Source organism: Cyprinodon tularosa, unplaced genomic scaffold (assembly GCF_016077235.1).
Source record: "Cyprinodon tularosa strain WSP-4 unplaced genomic scaffold, ASM1607723v1 ctg210, whole genome shotgun sequence".
NCBI classification, from domain to species: Eukaryota; Metazoa; Chordata; class Actinopteri; order Cyprinodontiformes; family Cyprinodontidae; genus Cyprinodon; species Cyprinodon tularosa.
This window is the reverse complement of record NW_024038779.1, coordinates 2,789,095-2,805,476: the sequence shown is the minus strand read 5'-3', so window position 1 is coordinate 2,805,476 and position 16,382 is coordinate 2,789,095. Positions and strand designations below refer to the sequence as shown.

Here is a 16,382-nt window from a genome sequence, read left to right as displayed (position 1 = left end):
ACAGAAGATATTTTTTGTGAGGCTAAGAGTTCAATATAACTCTATTACATGATCGTCTATGTTTTGATTTTGTTTTTTTCTACCTAAAAAGAGTATTGCTATTTTTTTATATGTCCATAAAAGATGTAACAGTATAGCATAAATGAAAAATTACAATGAGCATAGTCAGAAAATGTTGCTGTTGTGGGGTCATTTTGGTATAAATTTTTTTGACTCTGCTGTTTTGCATTACCTACAATTTCTATGAAGTTGTTCCCTAACAGATGTTATGGGGATTTATTAACAGCTACATTACAAAAAATTGTATTCTTATCTGCGAGTGCTCTAAATTACATAGGGGAGACAAATTTTACACTTATATATATATATAAAAAAAAAGACACAATATTTTTTTATCTGTTTTTATTTTTGTAATTTGTTTCTTTTAAACTGGTTTTGCTTAATAAAAAAAAAACTGATTTAAATTATCTTATCTCTTTCAGTGCCACTGGAATTCTTTACAATCTTTGTTGATACGGTGTTTATTGCTGTTGCTGACTTCCGTACCTCTCGTGATGTAATTTGCACCAGATATGTGTAAGCAAGGAAGGATTGGTTAATATATGTTCAGACACACGGTATTGGTAAAATCCTGCTGGGGAAATTCAGACCTCATTACCAAGCTTATTGTAAGTATGCATTTCTTAAGAAAACTAATATACCCCTCCAAATAAAAAGCAAATTCTCAAATTATACAAGGAAAAGAAGTTTTGCTGGGCTTTTTTTTGCTACTGATAGTAGTGCTGCGGATACCTTTTCTGCCTTAGGATACTGTAGGCCTTCATGTTCTGGGGCCATTTTTCCTAAATCAGCAAAAATGTATGATGTTTTTTTTTTACAATCAGACTTCTAATTTTGGTATGACTGATCTATCCCCTCTGTGTGCTCAGTAGTTGTTAAATCATTACTAAAATTCAAATATGAGTTAAAGTTAAGTAATTAAGGGCTATTAATTATCAGATAAGAAAATATAACAATGTACATATGTAGTTGAAATTTCTGTGTAAATCATGGGCTTAAGAACTATTTGACTGTTTTTTTTTTATGATATAACTGGCACCAGAAAAAAAATCAACCGATTAAGCAATGAGCTATATGTGTCAGTCAGAGATCAGTCAGCTAATCTCCTTTAAAGAAAAAATGTGGCTATTGAGCAACAAGGAAATGCCATTTTAAAGATGGCTTTCATAAAACAATTAAAAATTCTACAGTTGACGCACAAAATATAGCCAAAATATAAATAGCTATATCACATTATTTTGCTAAAATGTTATTTCCCGAACAATTTTTTTAAACATTTTTTTGTTATTGGAATTTTTTCTCAAGTATACAGCAGAAATATTGAAATTTTACTATATAAACAATATATTGTATATTTGAGCAGTTAAGCTTGCACAAATTCATGATAGTATTTATTGTTAGAGCACAGTATTGTTAAAACATAGTGAAGTAATAGCAGTACAGATGTGGGGTTGAGAAATTGTCTCATCTACAGGAAGTGATTTTAAGATATTTCATGCTTTTACTTGGCTGTTTGCTTTCCCAGTATTATGATACGAACTCTTAATGGCTTCTTACTGGTCATTTGATTAACTGATAGGCCACAGGAGGCTAGATGGATACAAACCATACCACCTGCAATGGTGGGGTTTTCATGTAGATCAATAGCTATGCTAACATGAACACAAATAATTGGATTGAAGGCCTTATCAAACCAAAAATGTTTCATATAAAAATGTGACACAGAAGATTCCAATCCGATTCAGTCCATCAGAATGAAATGTGGTGGTTAGTGCGCATGACCCATGTAGAGGCCTTAGTCCATGATGTGGCTGACCCAGGTTTGAATCCGACTTGTGATCCTTTGTCGCATATCTCTGCCACTCTCTCATACCCTCTTTCATATCAGACCAGTGAACAAAAAATGAGCTACTAATGCTGTAAAAAACCTAACAAAAAAGTTCATTTCCATTGGGAGAGGTGTTATTTTTCCAACTGGTGTCCATGTACATATCCATTTGATTCTTCAAAGTAAAATCATCTCCACTGTGCATGTGTGCAACATCAGTGTGACAAAGCAAAGGCACAGAAATCCATCAATGAAAAGCATGTCTGTTAATCCTGACCAAAATTAATATGGCTTTGTGAGCCCTATAACAAACAATTTGGAATATGTACAATTTAGGGAATTTATCAAATTCAAAATCTTAGCCAGTCTTTAATGTGGATCAGTCAAAACTAGGCTCAGTAAGGTTTGTTGCCCTCTGGCACAGAAATTATAAGGGCAAGGGGCCTTTGGCATTTCTTACACTGATTTATTATTTTTGAAAAAAGGTACAGGAGCGCATGGGAAAGTGCAGCCAAGTATTTCTATCATATTCTGCTTAATTTGAAACACTTTTTGAAACAGCTAAAGAGAATTAAATTAGAAATTGAACTTTATTGATCTCACAATGGATAAATTAAATAATCAATTTAACCCATCCCCTCGGGGAGCAGTGGGCTGCCCCTGTGCAGCACCCTATGAGCGGTGTGGGGTTAAGGGTCTTGCTCAGAGACCCAAGATGTAGGCTGTGGGGATCAAACCAGGTACTTGCATCCTTCTCAGAGCACAAACTCGGCCTAGTTGGCCTAGTGTTGAACTAGTGGCCTAGTCTTGGCCTAGTGGTTAGAGCACAATGCTCTAACGTCTGCCTTCAGTTGTTGACACCGCCTCATGCTACCTCTAGGCGTGAGAGGGCTGACATAAAAAGAAAAAGATCAGTCATAAAGGATGAGAACAGAGAAATGGAACAGAGAAGTGGTCACCACCTGCAATGCAAAACCACTAAGTACAAGGGTTTTTATGCTAACTGTCCCACATTTCTGCATTGCTGCAGTGCTGCATCGTAACTGGACAGATACATTTTAAAGACGTTTGATTGACTTAGTTACAAGCTGTTGTTTAGGTGTTCTCTGTTGACATATTATATTATTCCAGTATGCTCAAACAGCAAAAATGATATCCATAACTCCATTATAACACATTTAATTGCTATATCATATAATGTAAATACATAAAATCTGGTTTTGTTTATTTGCTCAAACAACAAATACAGTCAAACTTTGTCCTTGGTGTTTGAAGCATTATATTTTGCAACACTGTTTCATCAGCAAAAGTTTTAGCTGAAGCGAGAGATTTTTTCTTTGTTTAATTTCTTTTTTTATGATATTTTAAAAATATCCCCATTTCACAACCAGGGCTTGACTCTCTTTCATTTCCTTTTTAGGACTTCTGATTATTTTGCTATCACTCCTTACATCTATTGAGCAAATGCTGACATCATTTATTTTGTTAAATCCTTGTTCTAATTTTTATTTCATATTTTTGTCTCTTGCCAATGACTTACAAGAATTTGTCATCTTGTTTAAAACACCGTTGCTGTTTTTTTTTTTTTTTTTTTTTGTTCAGTTAGAATGCATGCTTATGTTTGTGGAACAGCACATAGTGCTTCATAGGTTTAATAAACAGAACTTAAATTAATAACTAAGCTTTATGTGACACTTTCTAAGAGCTTATTTCTGGGCCAGGACCTCGCTGTAAGCAAATATCTTTTTTTTTTTTAAGTATTTCAACTTTATCTTGTACAAGATAGAACCAACTTGATCTAAGGCATAAGGTTTTCAAAATGGTATTATCTGCATTGGAAATTCACTGTTGATGTAAAATAGTAAAGACAAAACATGCACAAATTTGAACAAAGGCATCCCTGTGTGTGTGTGTGTGTGTGTGTGTGTGTGTGTGTGTGTGTGTGTGTGTGTGTGTGTGTGTGCGTGTGCGTGTGCGTGTGCGTGTGTGTGTGTGTGTGCGTGTGTGTGTGTGTGTGTGTGAATGTTTGAATGCATATAATCTGGATTTAAAAAAAGATGCGGTTACAGCGGTTTCCTCTACTCTTTGCACATGAGAAAGAATATCTTAGCTCATTATCCTGCTCATAAAAGTAATCTGCTCATCAAGAACAGGTAGCTACACTTTACATTAGTCCGTTCTTGCAGACATTTGCACAATCTACATTTTGGGGATTTATCGGTACTTGTGGGGGCCAATGACTGGCCCCAATGAGGAAAGATCCTTTTCTTAGGGTGGGGTTAAGGACTAAGGACTTTGACCATTCTTCCACAATGGAAAAATTTTTTGGAGAGGAAGAAGTGGTATACAGTCTTTTTTTCCCAGCGTGACAGAGGGGAATAAAGCCTCCTGTTGCCCCTACTGGCAGTCCTTAGGGAAGGGACCCTACAGCAGCTCTACCACGGACATGACCACCAGGGTGTTGAAAAAAACATTTAATTGGTCATTCGACATCAAGCAACACATGCAGAAAGGTGAAAGATGAGAGGTCACAAAGGACTTTTTACCAGTGCCCCACAGTTATATGGCTAGTTCTCTCACTTCCTGGTCTTGGCTATAGATTTTACCTTTCTGGAGAAAAGTCGTAATGTGTTTTTTTTTTTTTTTTTTGGAAGTATACATAGCCTAATTAATATATTCTATTAACCCAAAGCAATATACATGGTATGATTGTTACATGTCAGGTACGCCAGTCATTGACTTTGACCAAGGCACCTTACAGTAGAACTGCAGTCAGTCCCTTCACTGGCATGGCTATCACTGCCCCTATATAGTTAGGGACAAATTTCCCACTGGTTTCAGCTTCATAGTTATGGTAGGCCACTTCTTTTACTTTGGAAAATCTTTTGGCAATGAATCTATTAAGATTTGGAACTAAACCTCACAAAGCATTGCAAATGAATATCTGAATCCTTTCAAGTCAAGTATTTTTTTATTCAAATTCAATCAATTAAATTGAAACAGCTCAAATAATTTTAAAAATCTGCAAAAACTGCTCATAAATTCAAATACATTAGAATTAGCCTGAAAAATGAAATAAGACTATATAAAATCTAATAATTTTACTCACCTTTCAAATATTCAGTTAGAGTATTTATTTTATAAAATAGACTGTTTATCAGAAAATTGGTATTGCTTCTTTTGTCTAATTTAAAGTAAGCTAGACTACATGCTGGCAATTAATGAGTTATAACTATTTAACAGGTCCGTCGAACTATATTTACCATTGATCGGACAACAGGCGTTCTGCAAGTCACACGAGGGACATTGCAGTGAGATGTCAACATTCAATTTATGAACATGGACAAACATCAGATTTGGCTGTTCTTTCAAGATAATAATCTTAACACGTGTCTTGAATTGCTTAATTAAAAAACATTTTTCAAACCTTCGATTCCCTCCACCGGGTTCCATCTGTTGTGCCAAGAAATACCTCCCCTTTCGTGGGAGCACCCATCGCCACTAAACTCCCCCCCATTGATGAGAAAACAGATTGAAATATGAATGAAAAGGGAGTTTTTAAACATATTCTTAATGTTTTCATATTTCCTATGCATGGATGCCATAAAATTTATAGTTTTGGTGAACAGATCAATTCGAATTAATAGGATTTTACTTGTGGAGACACGTTTCAGTCGGTGTGCTACAGTCAGTGTGCGATGAATAAATTCTCTGCTCAGTGGACGCCAATTCCCCATTTTGCTATCAACACCATTCTAGATAATTTCTGTCACTTAATTTGTTAAACTTAGAACCTAAAACCTGCCGAAGATTCACTCCCCTCCTCATTTTCACATTTATTGTCCCAGACTTATGAAATCCATACCACAATCACAGAGAATAGGTATGATTATGTGGAGAAACATGCATAATCAAACTAAGCAGGGGAGGGAGATCTCGGCAACTTAGAACCTGGAACCTGCGGAAGATTCTTCCCCCTCCTTTTTTTTTTACCTTCCATCAAATTGCATTGTCTTTGCTGCTTGGCCGTAATGCTGTTCAGAACACCGTCATCTGCTCCGCTGGTTGCGCCACTGAGGTTGAAACTGAAGTTGCATGTGCCCTCTGGGCACTCAACCCAAGTACTGGTCTTAGTCATGACAGATGTATTTACAACGTACATAATGGCTATACATTGTAAATACTTACCCAAGCACCATGGGCTTCCATGGCTACCCAAGCAATCATCCAGGAGTGGTTCTACAAGTTTGGGATGCCAGTTCTCATATACTTAGATCAATTGTCAAACAGTATGAGGTTGTGTTGCTCAGTTTGGAGGAGATGACTTCTGGTGAATCCGAAACCTCTATGAAGACAAATGGACTCCTTGGCAGATTCCACAATAGGGACACAATGCTGTGACTCCATCTTACTTTGGAGCTTCTTGAAGAAAGGGAATGCCTCAACAAACTGCTACAGAAGCTAAGCATCACAGTTGCAGGTGTGCAGACTACAGTAGATCACATCAAAATAGCTCTGCAAGAGAAAATAGCAGACGGAAGCTTTCAACAGATCTTTAGCAGTGCAACAGAGCTGGTCACTGCATTGAACATCAGCCCAAAATGCCTAGCAGGTGAAGCTGCAACATACAGGTGCTGGTCATAAAATTAGAATATCATGAAAAAGTAGATTGATTTCAGTAATTCCATTTAAAAAGTGAAACTTGTATATTATATTCATACATTACATACAAACTCATATATTTCAGATGTTTATTTTGTTTAATTTTGATGATTACAAATGACAACAAATGAAAATCTCAAATTCATCATATCAGAAAATTAGAATATTGTGAAAAGGTTCAAAATTGATGGCCCCTGGTGCCACACTCTAATCAGCTAATTAACTCAAACCACCTGCAAAAGCCTTTAAATGGTCTTTCAGTCTAGTTCTATAGGCTACACAATCATGGGGAAGACTGCTGACTTGACAGTTGTCCAAAAGACGACCATCGACACGTTGCACAAGGAGGGCAAGACACAAAAGGTCATCGCTAAAGAGGCTGGCTGTTCACAGAGCTCAGTGTCCAAGCACATTAATAGAGAGGCGAAGGGAAGGAAAAGATGTGGTCGAAAAAAGTGTACAAGCAAGAGAGATAACCGCACCCTGGAGAGGATTGTGAAACAAAACCCATTCAAAAATGTGGGGGAGATTCACAAAGAGTGGACTGCAGCTGGAGTGAGTGCTTCAAGAACCACCACACACAGACGTATGAAAGACATGGGTTTCTGCTGTCGCATTCCTTGTGTCAAGCCACTCTTGAACCACAGACAGCGTCAGAAGCGTCTTGCCTGGGCTAAAGAGAAACAGGACTGGACTGCTGGTGAGTGGTCCAAAGTCATGTTCTCTGATGAGAGTAAATTTTGCATTTCCTTTGGAAATCAAGGTCCCAGAGTCTGGAGGAAAAGAAGAGAGGCACTTCATCCACGTTGCTTGAAGTCCAGTGTAAAGTTTCCACAGTCAGTGATGGTTTGGGGTGCCATGTCATCTGCTGGTGTTGGTCCATTGTGTTTTCTGAGGTCCAGGGTCAACGCAGCCACATACCAGGAAGTTTTAGAGCACTTCATGCTTCCTGCAGCTGACCAACTTTTTGGAGATGCAGATTTCATTTTCCAACAGGACTTGGCACCTGCACACAGTGCCAAAGCTACCAGTACCTGGTTGAAGGACCATGGTATCCCTGTTCTTAATTGGCCAGCAAACTCTCCTGACCTTAACCCCATAGAAAATCTATGGGGTATTGTGAAGAAGAAGATGCAATACACCAGACCCAACAATTCAGAAGAGCTAAAAGTCACTATTAGAGCAACCTGGGCTATCATAACACCTGAGCAGTGCCACAGACTGATCGACTCCATGCCACGCCGCATTGCTGCAGTAATACAGGCCAAAGGAGGCCCAACTAAATACTGAGTGCTGTACATGCTCATACTTTTCATGTTCATACTTTTCAGTTGGCCAACATTTCTATAAATCCTTTGTTTTTATTGGTCTTCAGTAATATTCTAATTTTCTGATATGATGAATTTGAGATTTTCATTTGTTGTCATTTGTAATCATCAAAATTAAACAAAATAAACATTTGAAATATATGAGTTTGTATGTAATGTATGAATATAATATACAAGTTTCACTTTTTAAATGGAATTACTGAAATCAATCAACTTTTTCATGATATTCTAATTTTATGACCAGCACCTGTATGCTGCATGTGCAGCTAGCCATGTTCAAGTCAAGGAACAACTACTCATCAAGCACAGAAGGGCTGAGCGACAAAATCGCCCTACCCACTCAGTGTATTCTCATCATCAGTTCGTATGAAATCGTACGAAAAGTTATGCACAGTATTTCGTACGTTTTTGACGTTTTTTTCGTCGTATTTTTACGTCTTGCCTCGAGACAAGATATCCTTGCGCATGCGCATTTTACACACCATTCAATAACATACAATTTAACATACAATTAACCCTAACCCTGACCCTAACCCTAAGATACAAAACAGCAAGCAACCTAGTGAGAGACATCATGAAGTAATTATTTCACTGTCCGTCCCAGTTTTACGTCCGTCCAAGGATCTGCTTTTTTCGTCTGTCTGGCTGCGCATGCGCACTGATATGTTTTTTCGAGGAAAAACGTCAAAAACTTACGAAATACTGTGCATAACTTTTTGTACGATTTCATACGAACTGATTATGAGAATATGTTGACCCACTAAGTGGTTTGAGACAGCCCTTAATATGACGAACCCTATGCAGGAATGTGCAAACGGTAGGTTAGTGCTTAGTGGGAGTGTTTAGAGGCTGGTTTGGGATTGGGCCTTTGAACAGGTGGAGGTCCTTGTGAGACTGTCTTTGGTTCTTCCTGCTGAAGTTGAGAGGAGTTTCAGTGCACTGAGGAAGTTAAAGACCTGGCTTTGCAACTCCATGAAGCAGAAACGTCTTAACAACGTGTCAGTTTATCACACACATGAAGAGTTAATAGCTTGGACAGAGAGAACTCTGCCAGGAATTTATTTCTATCGATGATTGCAGACATCATGTGTTTGGAAGCTTTGGAGTCCATTGTGATTATAATTTTGTGGTCTTGCTGTTCACTTTCAGCTCAAGAAAGGTGTTTATTGTTCTCTGTTACAATATCAAATAAAATTCAAAACTTGATTCCTAACACTGAATAATGGACAATTTATTTCATTTCTCCCTGCCTGTGATGGAGCTAGAACAGTTGGACCTGCCCACATCTATGTGGTCTTAAGTAGGTGAAGTCTGTTTACCTTGGTGCTACTGAGTTGGAGTAAAGTTAACTAACAAGGTGAAACATAGAACTGAGTTATAATCTTTTGTTACATGGTTAAAAATCAACAAACAAGGACTTCCGGTTTAACGCATGGAATAGACAGACGCACGAGAAACTTCTCTTCCAAACTGAAACCATAAATCCCTCTAATCAACGTGATAACGTAACATAAGACAGATATAAATCGCTCAGGGACGGAAAGATACATACCAGAGGCCAATTCAAGATAAAAATGCCAAAACCTCAAGGTAAAGGCTCTTCTATAACGAAGGCTAAAGCCGAAGCTGCACAAGCTAGCAACAGCGCTAGCATGGAACCTGCCGGCATACTAGAAGCAATAAAAGAATTAAAAGAAGACTTAAAGGGGGACAACGGGAATCTCAGGAATGAAATTGCACAACTCGGAGAAGAAATAAAAGGCAAACTCGACAACCTGAAAACGGAGGTACAGAACTTGACTGAACGAACGAGCGAGATGGAGAATCGAGTGGAGAAGGTAAAGCGGTGGTCTGTGGAGGTGACTGAGACGCTCTGTAACAGCTTAGACCAACAAACAGAGCTACAGCGCAAAGTTATGGACCTAGAAGACAGAGCCAGAAGAAATAATATGCACATTTTTGGTTTAACGGAGGGGGAAGAAGGAAACTCAATTCCTCAATTCATTGAAAAACTCCTCCAGAGAGAGCTGCCTTTACCCCCGGACCTGGACCTGAAAATACAGCGAACCCATAGATCGCTGGCTCCCAAACCCCGACCTGACGCACCGCCAAGAGCCATCATAGTAAACTTTCAAGAATTCACCACCAAAGAGACGGTGCTTAGGGAAGCATGGAAAAAAGGAAAGATTGAGATGAGTAACAGGTCCCTCTACTTTGATCACGACTACCCGGCAGAGATAGTAAAAAAGAGAAAAGTGTACGCTGGGATAAAGAAAGCACTGAAAGAAAAAAAATATCCGCTTTCAGACACCCCTCACTAAGATGAGAGTTCATTGGAGCAACGGAGCACGGACCTACGACAGCGCACAGGAGGTGCTGCGGGATATGAGAACTCGAGGATTTGACGTGCAGGAACCGGAGCCCGCAGCGGAGGACGGAGACCTGGGATCACGCCTTCGGGAACTGCAGGGATGGCAGCAAGTTGGCAGCCGGGGATCGGCGACATCCACCGCACTGACAGCAAAAGGAAAAATTACAAGAGTACCACAGGGGGTACAGCAAGAACATCTAATGTGGGGTGTCCGGATTTTCTGGTTAGTTCAAATGGCTCTTTAAAGAAGGCCTTGGTGTAATTCAGTAAAACTGTTTGGGAGAATTGGTTTTAGCTATTGAATATTTACCGCTGGACTATAAAAGATGGCAGAGTTGTTTATTTTTAACAACGTAGCCACTCTTAGGGGTGGACCCTCTCTAGTTCTGAGATTTCCCCCCCCCCGACTTACCAGGGGGGTCATTAGTGAGGAGGTATAAGAACCCCCTCATTTCTTGGAGGTTAGTTCCATTATTGTTCATATTTTTGTTTGTATTGTTCTTAAGTTCACTTTTGAAGGGTTTGAATGGGGCCCACATCGCCTATATAACTCAGTTCAGGAGCCATGGGGTCACATAGTTTGAGATTTTCTTCCTTAAATGTAAATGGCATGCGCAATCCAGTAAAGAGGAGCAGGGTAATGACCAAAATAAAAAAAGATAAAACACAGGTGATATTCTTACAGGAGACACACATGACGCAACAAGAACATAACAAATTAAAAAAGTTCGGTTTTTTGAATGCATTCTTTAGCTCATGTAAAAACAGCCGTAAAAGGGGAGTGGCTATATTGATCTCAAACTCAGTTGACTTTCAATTGACACATGAAGAAAGAGACAAAGAAGGTACCGGTAGATACATCCTAGTTAAAGGCCAATTAGAAAATAAATTGATTACCATGATAAACATATATGTGCCACCAGAAAGTGAAAGAGGATTTTTCCAAAATATATTCAATAAAATAGCCTCAGAAAGTGAAGGAATGTTAATCTGTGCAGGGGACTGGAATACAGTATTAAATAACTCTCTAGATACTACAAGCACCAGACGTCAATCCACTAAATCAAAAGATTTAAATATTTTAATGAAAGAGACCGGAACCTATGATGTTTGGAGAGACCTACATAGATCAGAGAAGGACTACACACATTATTCAGCTACACACCAAGTCCACTCTTGAATAGACTTCTTCCTAATGAATAAAGCAGACAGACACAAGGTGAAGGAATGCTCCATAGGAGCAGCAGACCTATCAGACCACAACATAATCTATCTATCCATTAATCTAGACAACACACCAAAAAATACTTTATGGAGACTAAACATTGGCATCTTAAACAACAAAACTGTCGTAAAAGAGATAAAAAAAAGAAATAAAAGATTCCATAACGGATAACCAAAACAGCCAAGTAGACCCCACCATACTGTGGGACACTGTAAAAGCAATAATGAGAGGGAAATTAATTTCAAGAACAGCTTACTTAAAGAAAAAAAAAGAGGGCTGAATATGACAAATTAGTCGAAACTTTAAGAAACCTAGAAAAACAACATTCAAGGAAAAGGGAGGATAAAACATTAAATCAAATAGGTCAACGTTTCGCCACCTCTCCAGGAAGCTTTCTCAATTCAATTGAATTGAGAAAGCTTCCTGGAGAGGTGGCGAAACGTCTTCAAATCTTGAAAACCAAGTCCAGTGGATATTTTTTGAATTTTTACGGAATGACTATGACCTGGATGACTGAGAACCTTCATCAGCATGTTGAGTAATATCTGGTTCCTGTTGCAAAACCTTATCATCTGTCCAATTGTAGAGCAAGAGGGAGAGGAAAGGCTAAAATCTACCACTGATTTCAGAGAAATGCATGATAAAAATCTTTTTAAAGTCAAAGGCAGATACCAAGGGGAATACTAAGGCATTTGCTAAAGTGTGTATTAGGGTGCTGATATTTTAAGAACATTTATTTTAACCTTCTGTCCCATTGCTTTTTTGTGAGCAGTTACGTTGCACATGAATATGGAACAAAGGTGTCAACCTTGTCTCTCTTTCTGTGTCCTCTAATCTGAAACGTTATGCTGTTAAGACATATTCACCGATTCCTCAAACCTTTTTCCTTAATTGCAAGTCATATTAAGGTTCAGATGTTTAATAAGCTTTGATATATTTTGTTTCCCCCAGATAACCCACTTAAACTTTTAAAAACTAAAATATTCAATGCTACAACGTTTTAACTGATGACAAGGTTAAGTGTGCAACAGGATATCGTGCATGGCTTTTGGGTGTGCCTAACTGTGTTGGTGCCTTAGTGTGGGTGTTGGCATTTTCAACCCCAGATAAAATATTATTGACCGTTATGTCTGTTACTATTATAACTTAGCCACTTATTTACGCATATCAGACTACAAAGGTTTACAGCAAAGGTATGTTGCCCAGTTATTGAATCTCAAACTTAAATAGTTTCCTTTATAAGTACTATTAATTTACCCATATATTCATGACAAATACTCTGATTGATATGAAGATATGTTACTAACACTATTCATACAAAGTTAGACTATGTTTTTTAATGTGTTTTTTTTTTGTTTGCTTGCTTTTTTTAGGGAAAATGTTAAGTTTGCTCTTGCTTCTGTTTCACTGTATGCAATGTAGGGTTCTGAGTTGAATTTTACAGCAATCATTAATGATCTGATCTTAAAATTTTCATCTCAGCTAGAAGAACTTGACGGAACAAAAACTGTTTAATCCAAATCAAGATAGATTTTTCCTTATTTTCTCTTAATATCTAAACTGGCCCAATTCCATCATCTACACAGCTATAAATTATGAAAATTATGAATGATAAAATATGAAAATAAGCTCTGAAAAACACTGAAAAACACAAATTTACCATCCAGATACCAGGTTTACTTCCGGTATCTCAGTGGGTTTCCTTTTTTCCTTTTGTGACTTTTTTCCCGAATATCGATGCTTGCAGTCTTTACAAACAAATGTAATCAAATAACATTTCAGTTAATATAGCTTTTGTTGATCTGGTTCTACCATCTTTTGGGAATACACGCTTTGACTGTTGTTTGCATTTAGCAATGTTAACAACATTAATTAAATGGAAAAACTAAAGCCAGTTTACAATTTAAATTGATTAATTGTGACTTTCTTTTAAATGAGTGAAATAATTATTTGCATGCTTTTCTGCTATGGTTTTAAAGGGTAATCCATATCATCAAAGGCAGGTCAGAGGTTTCTCAAACCCAGATTTTGGAAACCAAGCCAGAAAGCTCATTTTACATATTATTTCACCCCAGCTTCTATTGTTAAGATGATGCATATTAAACAGTGAAGTTTTCACAATTTTCAGGTGTAGTTAATCCTCCTTGCAAATGTTGGTGTTCACTGTGTCCTCCTGTTGTCCTGCAGGTATAAAGAAAGACAGCCATGGAGACAAACTCGTCATTCCATCACATTAACTCCACTGTAAAACCCGTCTCCTCCTCAAACTACTATGCAAATCTGAGATATTCTCTACACATCATGTCTCTTTGTGTTTATGGTGTGGCCTGTGTCCTGGGCGTGCTGGGGAATGGAATGGTTATCTGGGTGACGGGCTTCGGGATGAAGAGAACTGTTAACACTGTTTGGTTTCTTAACCTGGCCGTGGCTGACTTCCTCTTCACAGCCTTCCTACCGCTGGGCATCACATACCAGGCTTTACATTTCAACTGGATTTTTGGGAGGTTCATGTGCAAGCTGAACAGCACAGTGAACTTCCTGAACTTGTACGCCAGCGTCTACACCCTTGTGGTGATCAGTGTGGACAGGTTTGTGTCTGTAGTGTGGCCCATCTGGGCTCAGGTCCATCGGACGGTGAGGAAGGCCTCCTATGTGAGTCTGTGTGTTTGGGCATTGGCTTTATGCCTCAGCCTCCCGGCTTTTGTCTTTAGAGACACTGAAGTCTTCAATAACAACAGCGTCTGTTACAATAATTATGCGCTCTCTAAAAATTACACTATTCCATCTGTGGTACAGTTAGCCCTTTTTCGCCATCGAAATATGACCATCACCCGATTTCTCATGGGCTTCCCCGTCCCTTTTGGTGTAATTGTTTCCTGTTACAGCATCATAATCCACCGCCTCAGGAGAAACCCTGTACTTGCCAAACGATCAAGCCGCCCTTTTAAATTAATTGCCACCATCATCATCACATTTTTCCTGTGCTGGGCTCCCTTTCACATCATGAGTATAATTGAGTTGAAGAAATTTGATCCAAGCTACAAAAGCGAAACATTGAAGCATGTCATCGCCATCGGAATCCCAATCACCACGAGCCTGGCCTTTCTTAACAGCTGCCTGAACCCATTTTTGTACGTATTTATTGGCCACGACTTTAGGGATAAAGTCTGCACATCCATCCTGAAGGTGTTTGAGACTGTATTCCAGGAAGACGAAACCAACACTTATACAAAGTCTGTCACTTCCAGTGAAAGCAAGAGGTCCAACCACAGCAGTGCTGTGTAGAAGCAGTACGGAATTGTCTAGAGCAGTGTTCCCCACCCTTTTTTGAGCCACGGACCAGTTATATGTCAGACAATATTTTCACAGACCGGCCTTTAAAGTGTGGGGGGTAAATATGATCAAATAAAATGATCCGACTGGCATAAAATCAAATAAGAACAGCATGAAAATAAAACTGACCATTATGCTGAATTAGTGGGAGCCCTGAGCTTGTTTCTCCAAAACAAGCCGGTCCCATCTAGGCGTAACCGGATACAATGACACGAAGTGTGGTCCTGATGTCCAGTCTGCTCCGTAGCTTTGTTTTGGTCGCTCTAACCGCAGGAAATAGGATGTGTGTTAGGGTTATATATAGGATAAGTCTTGATCTGAATTAACCTGTGTCAAGAGGCACAGATGCACCAACTGATGTAATTGGGAGAGAATACCCCAATTTTTTATATTTTTCTAAATAAAACATCACTCAGACTCTCATCGTCGATAAATTATATATATTTTTTTATTTCTGTGCAGCCCAGTACCAAATGACTCACGGACCGGTACCGGTCCGCGGCCCGGTGGTTGGGGACCACTGGTCTAGAGGAAAGGAAAAGAAAAAGTAGGGATTATTTTATGCTTTGCATGATGTTTTCAGATTTGTTGAACACAACAGAGGATATATATATATATATATATATTATATATATTTTATATATATAATATATTAAAAAAAATATATATATTAGGGCTAAAACAATCGTATTAATTGTGATTAATCGATTATAGAAATATCCATCAACTAATTTAGTAATCAATTAATTGTTAACTTGAGACTCTAAAACAAGAATGTAAAAGAATATGTATATATACATATATATATATATATATATATATATATATATATATATATATATATATATATATATATATATATATATATATATATATATATATATATATATACATGTATATATACACATATATATATATATATATATATATATATATATATATATATATATATATATATATATATATATATATATATATATATATATGTGTGTGTGTGTGTGTGTGTGTGTGTGTGTGTGTATATATATAAATTATTTCCATCCAGAACTCCTCAAGAGGAAAAGTTGACCTGTTTTAATTTCCGAAAATTATAAAAATATTCAACGGATTAATTGATTTGGAAAATATATTATATTATATATATTATATTATATATATTATATTATATATATTATATTATATATATTATATTATAGATTAGATGGATAGATAGATAGATAGATAGATAGATAGATAGATAGATAGATAGATAGATAGATAGATAGATAGATAGATAGATAGATAGATAGATAGATAGATAGATAGATAGATAGATAGATAGATAGATAGATAGATAGATAGATAGATAGATAGATAGATAGATAGATAGATAGATAGATAGATAGATATTAGTTGTACATTTACACATTTGTTGTTTTTCAATTCCTGTATTTTCAGTCTGTTTTCTTGTGGTAAATTACACTGTAATATTGTTGTTTCTGTCATTGTGTAATAGTTTTACGGAGTAGCTATGGATGCACCAATGAAAAAACAAATGAGGTATTTAAGAGTAAACTCCTGAACCAAAGTACTTAG

At 37.5% G+C, this 16,382-nt stretch overlaps 1 protein-coding gene across 2 annotated transcripts; it reads left to right on the top strand.

Annotated features, from left to right (window-relative positions):
* Window positions 1–449: 449 nt before the first annotated feature.
* Window positions 450–15,414, top strand: LOC119783813 (chemokine-like receptor 1). Of its 2 annotated transcripts, none has more exons than XM_038285504.1 (2): window positions 450–668; window positions 13,662–15,414. In XM_038285504.1, the coding sequence occupies exon 2, from the start codon at window positions 13,680–13,682 to the stop codon at window positions 14,757–14,759; it is 1,080 nt and encodes a 359-aa protein (XP_038141432.1). In that variant the 5' UTR covers window positions 450–668; window positions 13,662–13,679; the 3' UTR covers window positions 14,760–15,414. The 2 variants fall into 2 exon arrangements, with proteins under 2 accessions (XP_038141432.1, XP_038141431.1); XM_038285503.1 differs by lacking the exon at window positions 450–668 and adding an exon at window positions 12,544–12,667.
* Window positions 15,415–16,382: the final 968 nt, after the last annotated feature.